Source organism: Carettochelys insculpta, chromosome 10 (genome assembly GCF_033958435.1).
Source record: "Carettochelys insculpta isolate YL-2023 chromosome 10, ASM3395843v1, whole genome shotgun sequence".
NCBI lineage: Eukaryota > Metazoa > Chordata > Testudines > Carettochelyidae > Carettochelys > Carettochelys insculpta.
The window spans coordinates 21,927,678-21,939,190 of record NC_134146.1 but is presented as its reverse complement, the minus strand read 5'-3'; the positions used below and the strand labels follow the sequence as shown (position 1 = coordinate 21,939,190).

The 11,513-nt window shown below is 45.1% G+C and overlaps 1 protein-coding gene across 3 annotated transcripts in view; it reads left to right on the top strand.

Moving 5' to 3' along the window:
• Positions 1–1,657: 1,657 nt before the first annotated feature.
• Positions 1,658–11,513, top strand: part of XRN1 (5'-3' exoribonuclease 1) — a 73,533-nt gene continuing 63,677 nt past the window's right edge. For all 3 annotated transcript variants that reach the window (XM_075004144.1, XM_075004143.1, XM_075004145.1), the window contains exons 1-2: positions 1,658–1,777; positions 10,533–10,765. In XM_075004144.1, coding sequence (XP_074860245.1) covers positions 1,703–1,777; positions 10,533–10,765 — 308 coding nt within the window. In that variant the 5' untranslated portion in view covers positions 1,658–1,702. The remainder of the gene's footprint in view (positions 1,778–10,532; positions 10,766–11,513) is intronic.

Below are 11,513 nucleotides of genomic sequence, written 5' to 3'. Positions count from 1 at the left end.
TTTTCTAACTACCTATGTCCTCTTGTGTGTTGCCTTGTTATTCCTGATTGCTCTACTTTGTCCTTTTTAATTTTAATAGACTTTCTATGTGTTGTTCCCACTTTTTCTTCTTCTTCTCTACACTCTATGTTGTTACCCCTAGAACATTGTGTACAGATGCTGATTTCTCTTTCCTTCTTTCTAGTCTTGATCTTGGTATTTACTCCTTTCATTTCCTCTTTTCTCTTCCTTGAGGTGGCCAAAGGAGAACCTGTCTGGTTTGACTGGTGAAAGAGTAGCCCACTTCAAGGGGAAGGGAATTTATAGGGCTAAGGGACCAAAGGCTAGAAGCAAAGTCACTGTGCTGTAGTCACAGCAACTGCACATCTGTAGACTCTGGGAGGCACGAGCCTAGCTGGTGCTTCTATGATATCAATGTAGGAGCTGCAGTGCAGGAGAGAAGAGGAACTTTTGCACCCAGCTGATGACTGGTGCCTCTGACATGTAGAAACTGGAAAAAATTCCCACTTCAAAACTTCTCCCAGAGATAGGGATATCACTAAACTTTGGTAGTTACTCTGCATATTGTCCTGAAGGAATAAATCTAAAGTCCCAGTTAAACTGATTCCCTTGATTTTCCCCAATTCCCCACCCCCCAGCTTTCTTTTTTTTCTTGGAGAGTATAAGTAACGCTGATTTGGGAAATACAACAGTAGCCTTTCAGTTCTTAGCTTATGGTTCAAATCTAGCTCAGCCCCTTATTTAGCTTTGCCTTGCAACATTCTGCTTCCCAAGCCTGATCAGTAGCACAGAAGTTTTTGAAATGCTTCTTGTTTGCAAGTTCTGTTTTCAGTATCTTGTTCTTGAGGTCTTTTCCCAGTAGGGTTTTATAGCTTAGTTTTTGCCTAGCAGCTGTACAGCCTGTACCCAGGAGCTAAGTGTAGCAGCACTCTGCACTCCTGTGGCCTTTGGCTGGACTGGTGTTAAGTAGGGGGATATTGTCAGGTGTTTCACTAGCACAGGTGAACTCCTCAGAGCGGGGTTTCGTTTTGTACAGGTATTAAAGAGGAAAGTGGATGAATGGCAGCTGGGTTGGTACAGTTATTTTCGTCACCCGTGTGCGAGCTTCACACAAATCATTGTCCCTACTGCAGCGCTGGGACAATGTCTTGCCAGGAGCCTCCAAGAAACCTTGTTCTCTCTTATGGGCGCAAACTTGTACCTCCGGTGCGGTGCCTGCTAGTACGCATGCCTGTTCCCGGCTGCTTCGGGAAGGAGGTGCAGAGTTCACACTAGCCATTAGGAGTCACCGACCCCCCGCACCTCGGCCCGCGGTAGCAGAAAGGGCCGGGTCTGTGCGCGTGGACCGCTACAGTGGGGGCCCCTTGCTCGCAGGAGCGTGCTGGGCTGCAAGCTGCAGCCTCCCCGAACGGGCTATCGGCGGCCGCGGACCCCAGAAGGTTGCGAGTGGGGTGACGCGCTGACTCAATTCTCGGGGGCGGGGAAGAAGCTCGCACATGCCGGTAGGGCTGCCCCAGCCGTAGCCCGGGAAAAGAGCCGCGAGCGAGGACGCTCTGGCTCTGCCTCTCTATGGGCGTGGTGCCGCTCTGCGCCGCTCTCTGTGGTGCCTGGGCGGCCTAGCTGTCAGCAGGCCGCGCCGGAAGGAAGCCAGCCGTGGGGGAGGGGCTGTGTTTGGGTCCGCTCGGGCTTGGAGGCGGCGGCCATGGGGGTCCCCAAGTTCTACCGGTGGGTCTCGGAGCGGTATCCCTGCCTCAGCCAGGTGCTGAAGGAACATCAGGTGAGCGCCGTAGGGCCGGGGGCGGCGGGCTGGGGGCGCGCCCCGTCTGGCCGCGGCTGCTCCCCGGCTAGGGGAGATTGTTCCTGCGTCTCGCTGCCGCCAGCCCCCCTCCCCCAGCGGAGGGGGGCTGGGGTCCAGCGCGGGCCCGTCCTGCCAGTGGGGTAGTGCCCGACTCGCCGGTGACCTGCCTCGGGCCTGCGAGGCGCCAGGGAGCGAGGGCCGGCAAAACAGCTGCTGGGGCTGGCGGCAGCGCTGCAGTTCTGCCGGTCGTTGATTTTCCTTTTCCTCTACGCGCCTTGGTTCTTAGTGCGCCCGTGTAAACGCAGCCCGGGAACCCGGTTAGCCCACAGCGCGGGCTGCGGCGCCCCTAGAGAGGCGCCTTTGGGAGCCGCCTTCCCCGCGACAGAGGGTAGCTGTTCTGCTTCACAGTGTGGCTGGCGGGGGGCGGGGGTTCCGAAGGGCTTACCCGGGGGCCCGCTCTGCTTCGCTGTGAGCAACTGAGAGCAGTCTGAAAACAAGTAAAGTAGGCGTCTGACTAGGAAGTGACTGGGAATGGGGAGATGTATTGCTACAGTCAGCCGTTTTGTTTATTGAAATAACAAACTCCAGATTATAATTTAAAGAGGAAGATACTGAAAATCATATAGTTAGTGGAGAGCCTTCTTTATTAATGTCCAACAAATCAGTTTATCCGTACTGTGGAACAAAGATCTCGTTTATCTGATAGTACTTAATTTGCACATAATCTGCTTGTACCATGAAAATCAACTACAAATTTAACCTCTCTAATCTGGCACCCTTGGGACCTGACTGGTGCTGAGAGAATTTGCTAGACGATGGGAGGTCAGTGTTGTCTAGAAGCATTACCGACACTCACTGCATACTAGGCTCTTAGAAGACTTTGGGGGTAAATTACAGCTAAATAACAGTAGAGAACACTGAGAGCCAGGACTGGTGTCTATAACTTTATGGGACAATGGGAAACTTGGCCACACCCATGAATTGTGGTCATCCAGTTAACTAAAACCGTGCTGGACTGTGGATGTTGCTGGATGAGAGAGTTAGAGATGCTTAACCTTTATTCAGTTTCACTTTTCTTTCTGTTGTGCCTTTTCTTTGGTCTCTTACTTTCTTTTTCTTAAGCACTAAAACAGTGTTACAAAGTTTTGGTTACAAACATCAGGGTTATGTTTAAATCCAAACAAGCATTTCTATAATGTTTCTTTTTAACTTAATGGAAACCTTTATATTAACACTGTTTCTGAAATCTTTTAATTTTTTCTGCAACATTAAAAAGTTTGTAAACTGCCTGATGGCAATCTTTGTAAAATACTTCTAGATGCCTATTTTTTGTGCTGTTAAAAAAATCTGTTTTTAGTTGAATATTGTACCACCAGCAAATGTGTGAATTTTGCTTTCTAGTCCAGTTTCAATAAAGGGATAATTTTAGGCTGGGGATACAAAGTCTATGCTAGCAGTTTTTCTGAAGTGTTTATGGTGTTTTTCTGCCAATGTAGGTACACTGCCCCCCAGAAGAGTCCTATGTGTGTTTGTTGCAGGGGACTGAGAGGGAGACTGTGGCCACCATACTGGAAGGGACTGAGGGCAATAGGGGCGGGGCTGAGGGCAGTCAGTCTTTAGCATCTCCCAGCCTCCTACTTCCGGTCCTCATGGTGGAGTGGTGCTCTGGCAGTAGTTCAGACAGAGCTGAAGAGCTCTGGCCACTGCCATAGAAGCAGTAGCAGCCAGGAGCTCTGGGGTATTTGTGCTCTTAGGGCCCAACCCCCACCCCGTCAGTGAACCTGCTACTGCACAAAATGAAGAGACGGTAATATTGTAGTGTCTAAAATTACCAGAGCCCATGCTGGATGTTCTGAAGGCATTGAAAGCATAAAACAATGTTTGTTTGCAATGCCTCATAGAATCATAGGGTTGGAAGAGACCTCAAGAGGTCATCAAGTCCAAACCCCTGCTGGAAGCAGGACCAGTCCCAGCTAAATCATTTCAGCCCAGGCTTTGTCAAGAGGAGTCTTAAAGACTTCTAGGGAAGGAGTGCTTACCATCTCCATAATTAATCCATCTCAAAGATTACCTACTCTTCTAGTGAAATAGTTTTTCCTAATATCCAGCACAGACTTCTCCCACCACAATTTGAGACCATTGCTCCCTTTTCTGTAATCGTTTACCACTGAGAACAGCCTCTCTCCATCCTCCTTAGAATCCCCCTTCAGGTAGTTGAAGGCAGCTATGAAATGGCCCCTCACTCTTCTCTTCTGTAGACTAAATAAGACCAAAGCCCTCTCCTCATAAGTTATGTACTCCAGTCCTCTCATCATTTTTATTGCCCTCAGCTGGACTCTCCAGACCATCCATTACATCCTTTATTTAATGGGGGGTCCATAATTGGAGGGAATGCTCCAGCCGTGGACTGACCAGTGCCGAATAAAGGGGAAAAATCACTACTTTAGGGTTACATCTACACTTACCACGTATGAGCTCATAGGAATAAGGGATTTCGACGTTGGTGGAGTCCTTTCAAAAAGGACCCTGGTGTAGACAAGCCCTGTGGGAATGAAACACGGCAATTTCTGAGTGCTGTGGCTGGTGGCATGCTAAGGAGGCACTGAATATGCATTTGTGCCTCATTAGTATTTGCATGGCCATTTTGAAATTTTTGGTAAGTGTTAGACGTAGCCTAGATCTGCCGTCAGTGTTCCTACTAGTGTACCTCAGCATGCCATTAGCCTTCTTGGCTACAGGGGCACACTGTTGGCTCACATCCAGCTTTTCACCTACTGTAATCACCCAGTCCTTTTCTGCAGAACTGCTGCTTAGCCAGTCAGTTCCCAGCCCATAAGTGTTTGGGATTCCTTCATCCTAAGTGCAGAACTCTACTCTTTTCTGTGTTGAACCTCATCAGATTTCTTTTGGCTCAATCCTAGGCTATGTCTATACTAGTCCCTTCCGTTTGGAAGGGGCATGGTAGTGAGCCACATTAGCAGATTCTAGGTAAGAGAGCAGTATGATTGCTTAGAGCTCTAGTATATAGAGGGAGGAAAGCATGTTGAGAGTCTCTGGGTTAAGTTTAGAGGCAGGAACAACAGAGGTGATGTTGTGGTTGCTGTCTGCTGTAGACCACCAGAACAGGTGGATGAGGTAGACAAGGCCTTCTTCAGACAACTATGAGACACTTAGAGATCATAGGCTGTGGAGTTCTCTTGGGAGACTTCAATCACCCTGACATCTGTTGGGAGACCAATATACCAGTACACAGACAATTCAGGAAGTTTTTGGAGAATGATGGGGACAACTTGCTGGTGCAAGTGCTGAAGGAACCATCTAGTGATGTGCTATCATGAGTATGCGGTGCCTCATTAGCATAATGCTAGCCGCACTCAGTTCAAAAATGCCGCTTTCACCTCGCATGCCGCCTGTGTAGCTGGGGGTCTTTCGAAAGGACCAACCCCCCAGACTTTGAAAGCCCCTTTGGTTTTAGGAAGAAAGGGCTTTCAAAGTCCAGGGGGTCCTTTCGAAAGGCCCCCGTCCACACTGCCAGCATGCAATTCGAAAGCAGCCCCTTGAAACTGTGTGTGGCTGGCATTATACTAATGAGGTTTTGCATAGTCATGGTAGTGCCTCATTAGCATCTGCCAATGTGGCTCATTACCATTCCCCTTCCAGAAGGCCGCGGCTAGTGTAGACACAGCCATAGAGTGCAACTCCTCCATCTTTTCTACCCATCCTGTCAATCCTCCAGTTTGTCTGGATCTCCCTGGACCCTATTGCTACCCTCCAGCATATCGGCCTCTCCCTGCTAGTTTAGTATCATCCACATAAGAACATAAGAATGGCCATACTGGGTCAGACCAAAGGTCCATCCAGCCAAGTATCCCATCTGCTGACAGTGGCCAATGCCAGGTGCCCCAGAGAAGGAGAACAGCAGACAATGATCAAGTGATTTATCTCCTGCCCTTGTACTGAAGGCTAGGGCACCATACTTTACCCTTGGCTAATAGCCATTTATGGACCTAACCTGCAAAAATTTATCGAGCTCTTTTTTAAACCCTAATAGAGTCCTGGCCTTCACAGCCTCCTCCGGCAAGGAGTTCCGCAGGTTGACTGTGCGCTGTGTGAAGAAAAATTTCCTTGTATTAGTTTTGAACCTACTACCCATCAATTTCATTTGGTGTCCCCTAGTTCTTGTATTATGGGAAAAGGTAAATAATTTTTCTATGTTCACTTTCTCCACACCATTCATGATTTTATATACCTCTATCATATCGCCCCTCAATCGCCTCTTTTCCAGACTGAAAAGTCCCAGTCTCTCTAGCCTCTCCCCATATGGGACCCATTCCAAACCCCTAATCATCTTAGTCGCCCTTTTCTGTACCTTTTCTAATGCCAATATATCTTTTTTGAGGTGAGGAGACCACATCTGCACACAGTACTCAAGATGTGGGCGTACCATAGTTTTATATAGGGGGAGTATGCTATCTTTTGTCTTATTATCGATCCCTTTTTTAATAATTCCTAACATCCTATTTGCTTTACTAACTGCCGCTGCACACTGCGTGGATGTCTTCAGAGAACTATCCACTATAACTCCAAGATCCCTTTCCTGATCTGTCGTAGCTAAATTTGACCCCATCATGTTGTATGTGTAATTTGGGTTATTTTTTCCAAAGTGCATTACCTTACACTTACCCACATTAAATTTCATTTGCCATTTTGCTGCCCAATCACTCAGTTTGCTGAGATCTTTTTGTAGTTCTTCACAATCCCTTTTGGTTTTGACTGTCCCGAACAACTTGGTGTCATCTGCAAACTTTGCCACCTCACTGCTTACCTCATTTTCTAGATCATTGATGAACAAGTTGAACAGGATCGGTCCCAGGACTGACCCCTGGGGAACACCACTAGTTACCCCCCTCCATTGTGAAAATTTACCATTTATTCCAACCCTTTGTTTTCTGTCTTTTAACCAATTCCCGATCCATGAAAGGATCTTTCCTCCTATCGCATGACCACCTAATTTACATAAAAGCCTTTGGTGTGGGACCGTGTCAAAGGCTTTCTGGAAATCTAGGTATATTATGTCCACTGGGTGCCCCTTGTCCGCATGTTTATTAACCCTTTAAAAGAATTCTAATAGATTAGTTAGACACGACTTCCCTCTGCAGAAACCATGCTGACTTTTGCCCAACAATTCGTGCTCTTCTTCGTGCCTTGCAATTTTATTCTTTACTATTGTTTCTACTAATTTGCGTGGTACTGACGTTAGACTTATCGGTCTATAATTGCCAGGGTCTCCTCTGGAGCCTTTTTTAAATATTGGCGTTATATTGGCCCTCTTCCAGTCATTGGGTACCGAAGCGGATTTAAAGGATAGGTTACAAACCACTGTTAATAACTCCGGAATTTCACATTTGAGTTCTTTCAGAACCCTCCGCCACCTGCACAACCTGTTCTGTCTTTCCGATATAATTTATATCCCTGTATGATAGTGTCCCACTGACTGTCCTCATTCCACCATGTTTCTGTGATGCCTATTATGTCAACTTCCTCCTTTGATATGAGGTACTCCAGTTCACCCATCTTATTAGACAGACTCCTAGCATTTGTGTAAAAACACTTTAAAAAAACTACCACTATTTATATGTCCGCCTTTCACAGACGCCTTGGATTTTTTTATATGCGATTGTTTCACATCTGATCTTGCCCATATATTATTTCCCACGTTCCCTATCTGACTAACTTCTAGGGCATCCCTATCTATGGAGCCTCATCTAAGAGAAGTCTCCGTCCGATCCACGTGCTCCCCCACACCAATCGGCTTTACCCCACCTCTTAGTTTAAAAACTGCTCTACGACCTTTTTAATGTTTAATGCCAGCAGTCTTGATCCACTTTGATTTAGGTGGAGCCCATCATTCCTGTATGGGCTCCCCCTACCCCAAAAGTGTCCCCAGTTCCTAATAAATCTAAACCCCTCTTCCCTACACCATTGTCTCATCCACGCATTGAGACTCTGAAGTTCTGCCTGTCAATCTGGCCCTGCGCGTGGAACTGGAAGCATTTCAGAGAATGCCACCATAGATGTTCTGGATTTCAGTCTCTTTCCTAGTAACCTAAATTAGGCCTCCAGAACATCTCTTCTACCCTTCCCTATGTCACTGGTACCGACATGTACCATGACCACCGGCTCCTCCCCAGCACTGCCCATAAGTATGTCTAGATGCCTCGAGAGATCCGCAACCTTCGCACCAGGCAGGCAAGTCACCACACAAATTTGCTGAGTGCAGTCCATTTCCTCATCTAGATCATTAAAGATGTTAAACAAAACCAGCCCCAGAACTGACACTTAGGGTGCTAGATACAAGCCACCAACTGGACATAGAGCCATTGATCAGTAAGGGAAGGAGGCAGGCAGCCCTCAGTGGAGAAAGAACAGGTTAAGAACAATTTAGAAAAGTGAGACGTACACAAATCCATGGGGCTGGATCAAATGCATCTGATGGTGCTGAGGGAGTTGACTGATGTGATTGCAGAACCACTGGCAATTATTTTTGAAAATTGTGGTGACTGGGGGCATTCCCAGCTGACTGGAATGTAGGCAAATGTAGTGCCCATCTTTAAAAAAGGGAAGGAGGAGGAAAATCTGGGGAACTACAGACCAAACAGCCTCACGTCACTTCCCAGAAATATCATGGAGGGACTCCTCAAGAGATACATTTTGAAGCATCTAGAGGAGACGAAAGTGTTCAGGAATAGCCAAGATGGACTCATCAGGCAAGTCATGCCTGGCCAACCTGCTTGTTTTCTATGATGAGGAAACTTGCTCTGCGGATATAGGGAAACCAATAGATTTAACATACCTGCAGTGTTCCTTGCCTCGGTTTGTCAGAGACTGAAAATGGATGGCAGGAGAGAGATCACTTGATTGTTACCTGTTCAGTTCACTTCCTCTGGGGTACTTGGCATTGGCCACTTTTGGCAGACAGGATACTGTGCTGGATGGCCTTTGGTCTGACCCAGTAAGGCCATTCTTATGTTCTTTTCCAGCGTGTATTTTAGTAGAGCATGAGGAGGCATTGCTTGTGGATAGAAACAATTGAACATGAAGGGCTTAATTCTCTTTTCTTGCTGGTGTTAGTCAGGAGCAACTCTGTTCAAGTTGAAGGAATAATACTGGTGTAAAATGTGGGTAAGAGATAGAGAATCAGGCCTGAACAGTAGTAGTACAGAAGGAAATACTATTAAAAACTTAAGCAGATGAGGTGATGTTTATCAGAGATGAATGTTCAGTATTTGATATGAAAGCAAAGAACTTTAACAGATTCAAAATACTAGGAACTATACCCGAAGAGTGTATATAGGTAAGACCTATTTTTCTCGGCGTTCTTTTATATTCATTGTTCATAAGTGAAACTATTAGATTGATGTAAAATATTGGGATAAGTACTCAAATATTGAAGAAACAAGCAACACATGGTGTGTTTTGTTTGAAGTAGGGGGAGGGAAGGCTACTGGACACCTCTGTTTGCTCTTGCTGAGAAGTTGACAGAGAATAAAAGGCAGTTTCTATGTAAAATAATTATTTATAAATTCAGTCAAAGTATGATTCTTCATATGTATTAAATGCCATCTGCTGTCCTTCCATATGTTCTGCTTCATGTGGAAAGGTCAAGTGGATATCTAGATCTTGCATCCTTTTTAGAGTGTTGTCAGCTGGTGTCTGTGTGGATATGGTGGATTATGGACATGCAGTTTTACTCAGACCACAAAATTAGGCTCTTTATTGGAGGGACTAAATACCCATTCCAAGAAATTCATAAAAATAATTACTGAGCACTGTACGTCAGCTGCATTCTAGTATGTTGCAGATCCAGCTCCACACATAAGGTGCTAGAGATTAGACATGTATTAGTTCTGTTATAATCTTGCCTCTTTCTCTTCCTTTACTCCATGTTTTCCAGTCCTGAAATAGAACTCTGCTTCTTCAGAATCTAGAACACAAACACAGAAACAGTCCCCTATTGAGAGGGTGGTTCAAGAACAATACAACAGGTTATCACAGGAAGGGAGGGAGCTATCCTACAGAAGCTGCAAGGGGATTCTCATTATCAGGTTTACATACAAATCAAGCAGTAGATATGCATACAGAATGGATCTATGTTCTTTTACAAACTGGCTTTGCTTGTGTTGTATTTTTTGAACAAAAATATAGTAGTACTATTGCCCCTCGGCCCAAGCAGCTAGCTGGTAATTGTAGCCATGTTGCTTTATTTATAAGAGCAAGATATTTCTTTGCGATTCTGTTTCTTTACAAAGAATGTATACAAAGTGCTGTTTTCTTGAGATCAGTAGGAACAAGCAGCAGACAGCTTCCTTGCTCACAGTTTGCAAGTCTCCCTTTGCAGAGTCTTGTCCCCCAAAGAAGTCTGTCTTTGCTGATACTCAAGACTATGGTTGCTGCATATCTTTAATTGTCTCCAGGTTTTCTGGCAGCTTTTGCACTCTGATAGACTCAGCTGGACCCAGTCAATGCCCAAGGCCCTATGTTTACAATCAGTCCCTAGGAAAACCCCTTGGCTGTCACATGCCAGGAACTGCTGTGGTTCTCCTGCTTGAAATTCAGTGTCCGTTTCAGCTATCATAAAAGAGTGGGAATTTTTTCTAGGTCTGTGATTGGTAGGTGCCATACTAGAGCTAAGAAAACTTCATATAATATTAAATGTGATTTCTTTTTTCCCCAGATTCCAGAGTTTGACAACTTATACCTGGATATGAATGGTATCATCCATCAGTGTTCACACCCTAATGATGACGATGTTCACTTCAGAATCTCAGATGATAAGATCTTTGCTGATATTTTTCACTACCTGGAAGTATTGTTTCGTATTATTAAACCAAGAAAGGTTTTCTTCATGGCAGTTGATGGAGTGGCTCCAAGAGCAAAAATGAACCAGCAGCGTGGGAGACGTTTTAGGTGAAAACATTTTAATAGTTTCCTGTTTATAAATCCTTGGGATAGCTCATGATGATGCCCTGATTTACATATTGTGCTTCATTTGCATAATCCCTTTTCGGAAGAGGTTTTTTTGAAAGAAGAAAGCAGTGTAAATGGGGCTCTTTTGAAAATAAACCCCATCTTCGAAAGAACCCTTCTTCCTATTTTTTTCAGGAAGAAGGGTTCTTTCGAGGATGGGGTTTATTTTTGAAAGAGCCCCATCTACACTGCTTTTTTTTTGTTTTTCTTTTGAAAGAATCTCTTCCAAAAAGAGATTATGCAAATGAAACACAAGAAATGTAAATCAGTGCCTCATTTGCATTTTCAATTTCCCTCATTTGCATTCCTCTTTTGAAAGAGGAATGCAAATGTAGAGGAATGCAAGTGTGGACACAAACTTGCTGCTTATTTGCTGTCAGTTCAAAAACACTTTAAAAATGTTTGAGTGAGAAGGGACTTAACATACTTTTTGTGTGACCCATCTTATTGGGATGTTGTCATTCTAATTTTCTATTGGAAACATTGATGTATATGATGTCTTGCTAGTGTCACTAGATAGGTTTATTCCCCCTTCATTCTAATGTCTTTTACCCGAACACTGATTCTGATGACCACTGTCTGTGTCTCATGTCTCCAGCTGGTTCTTTTTTCCTCCCATTGCCTCCCAGTGGTCTTTTCAGCCCTCTATATGCTACTAGTATGTGCATACTAAGGTGGCAGATATATC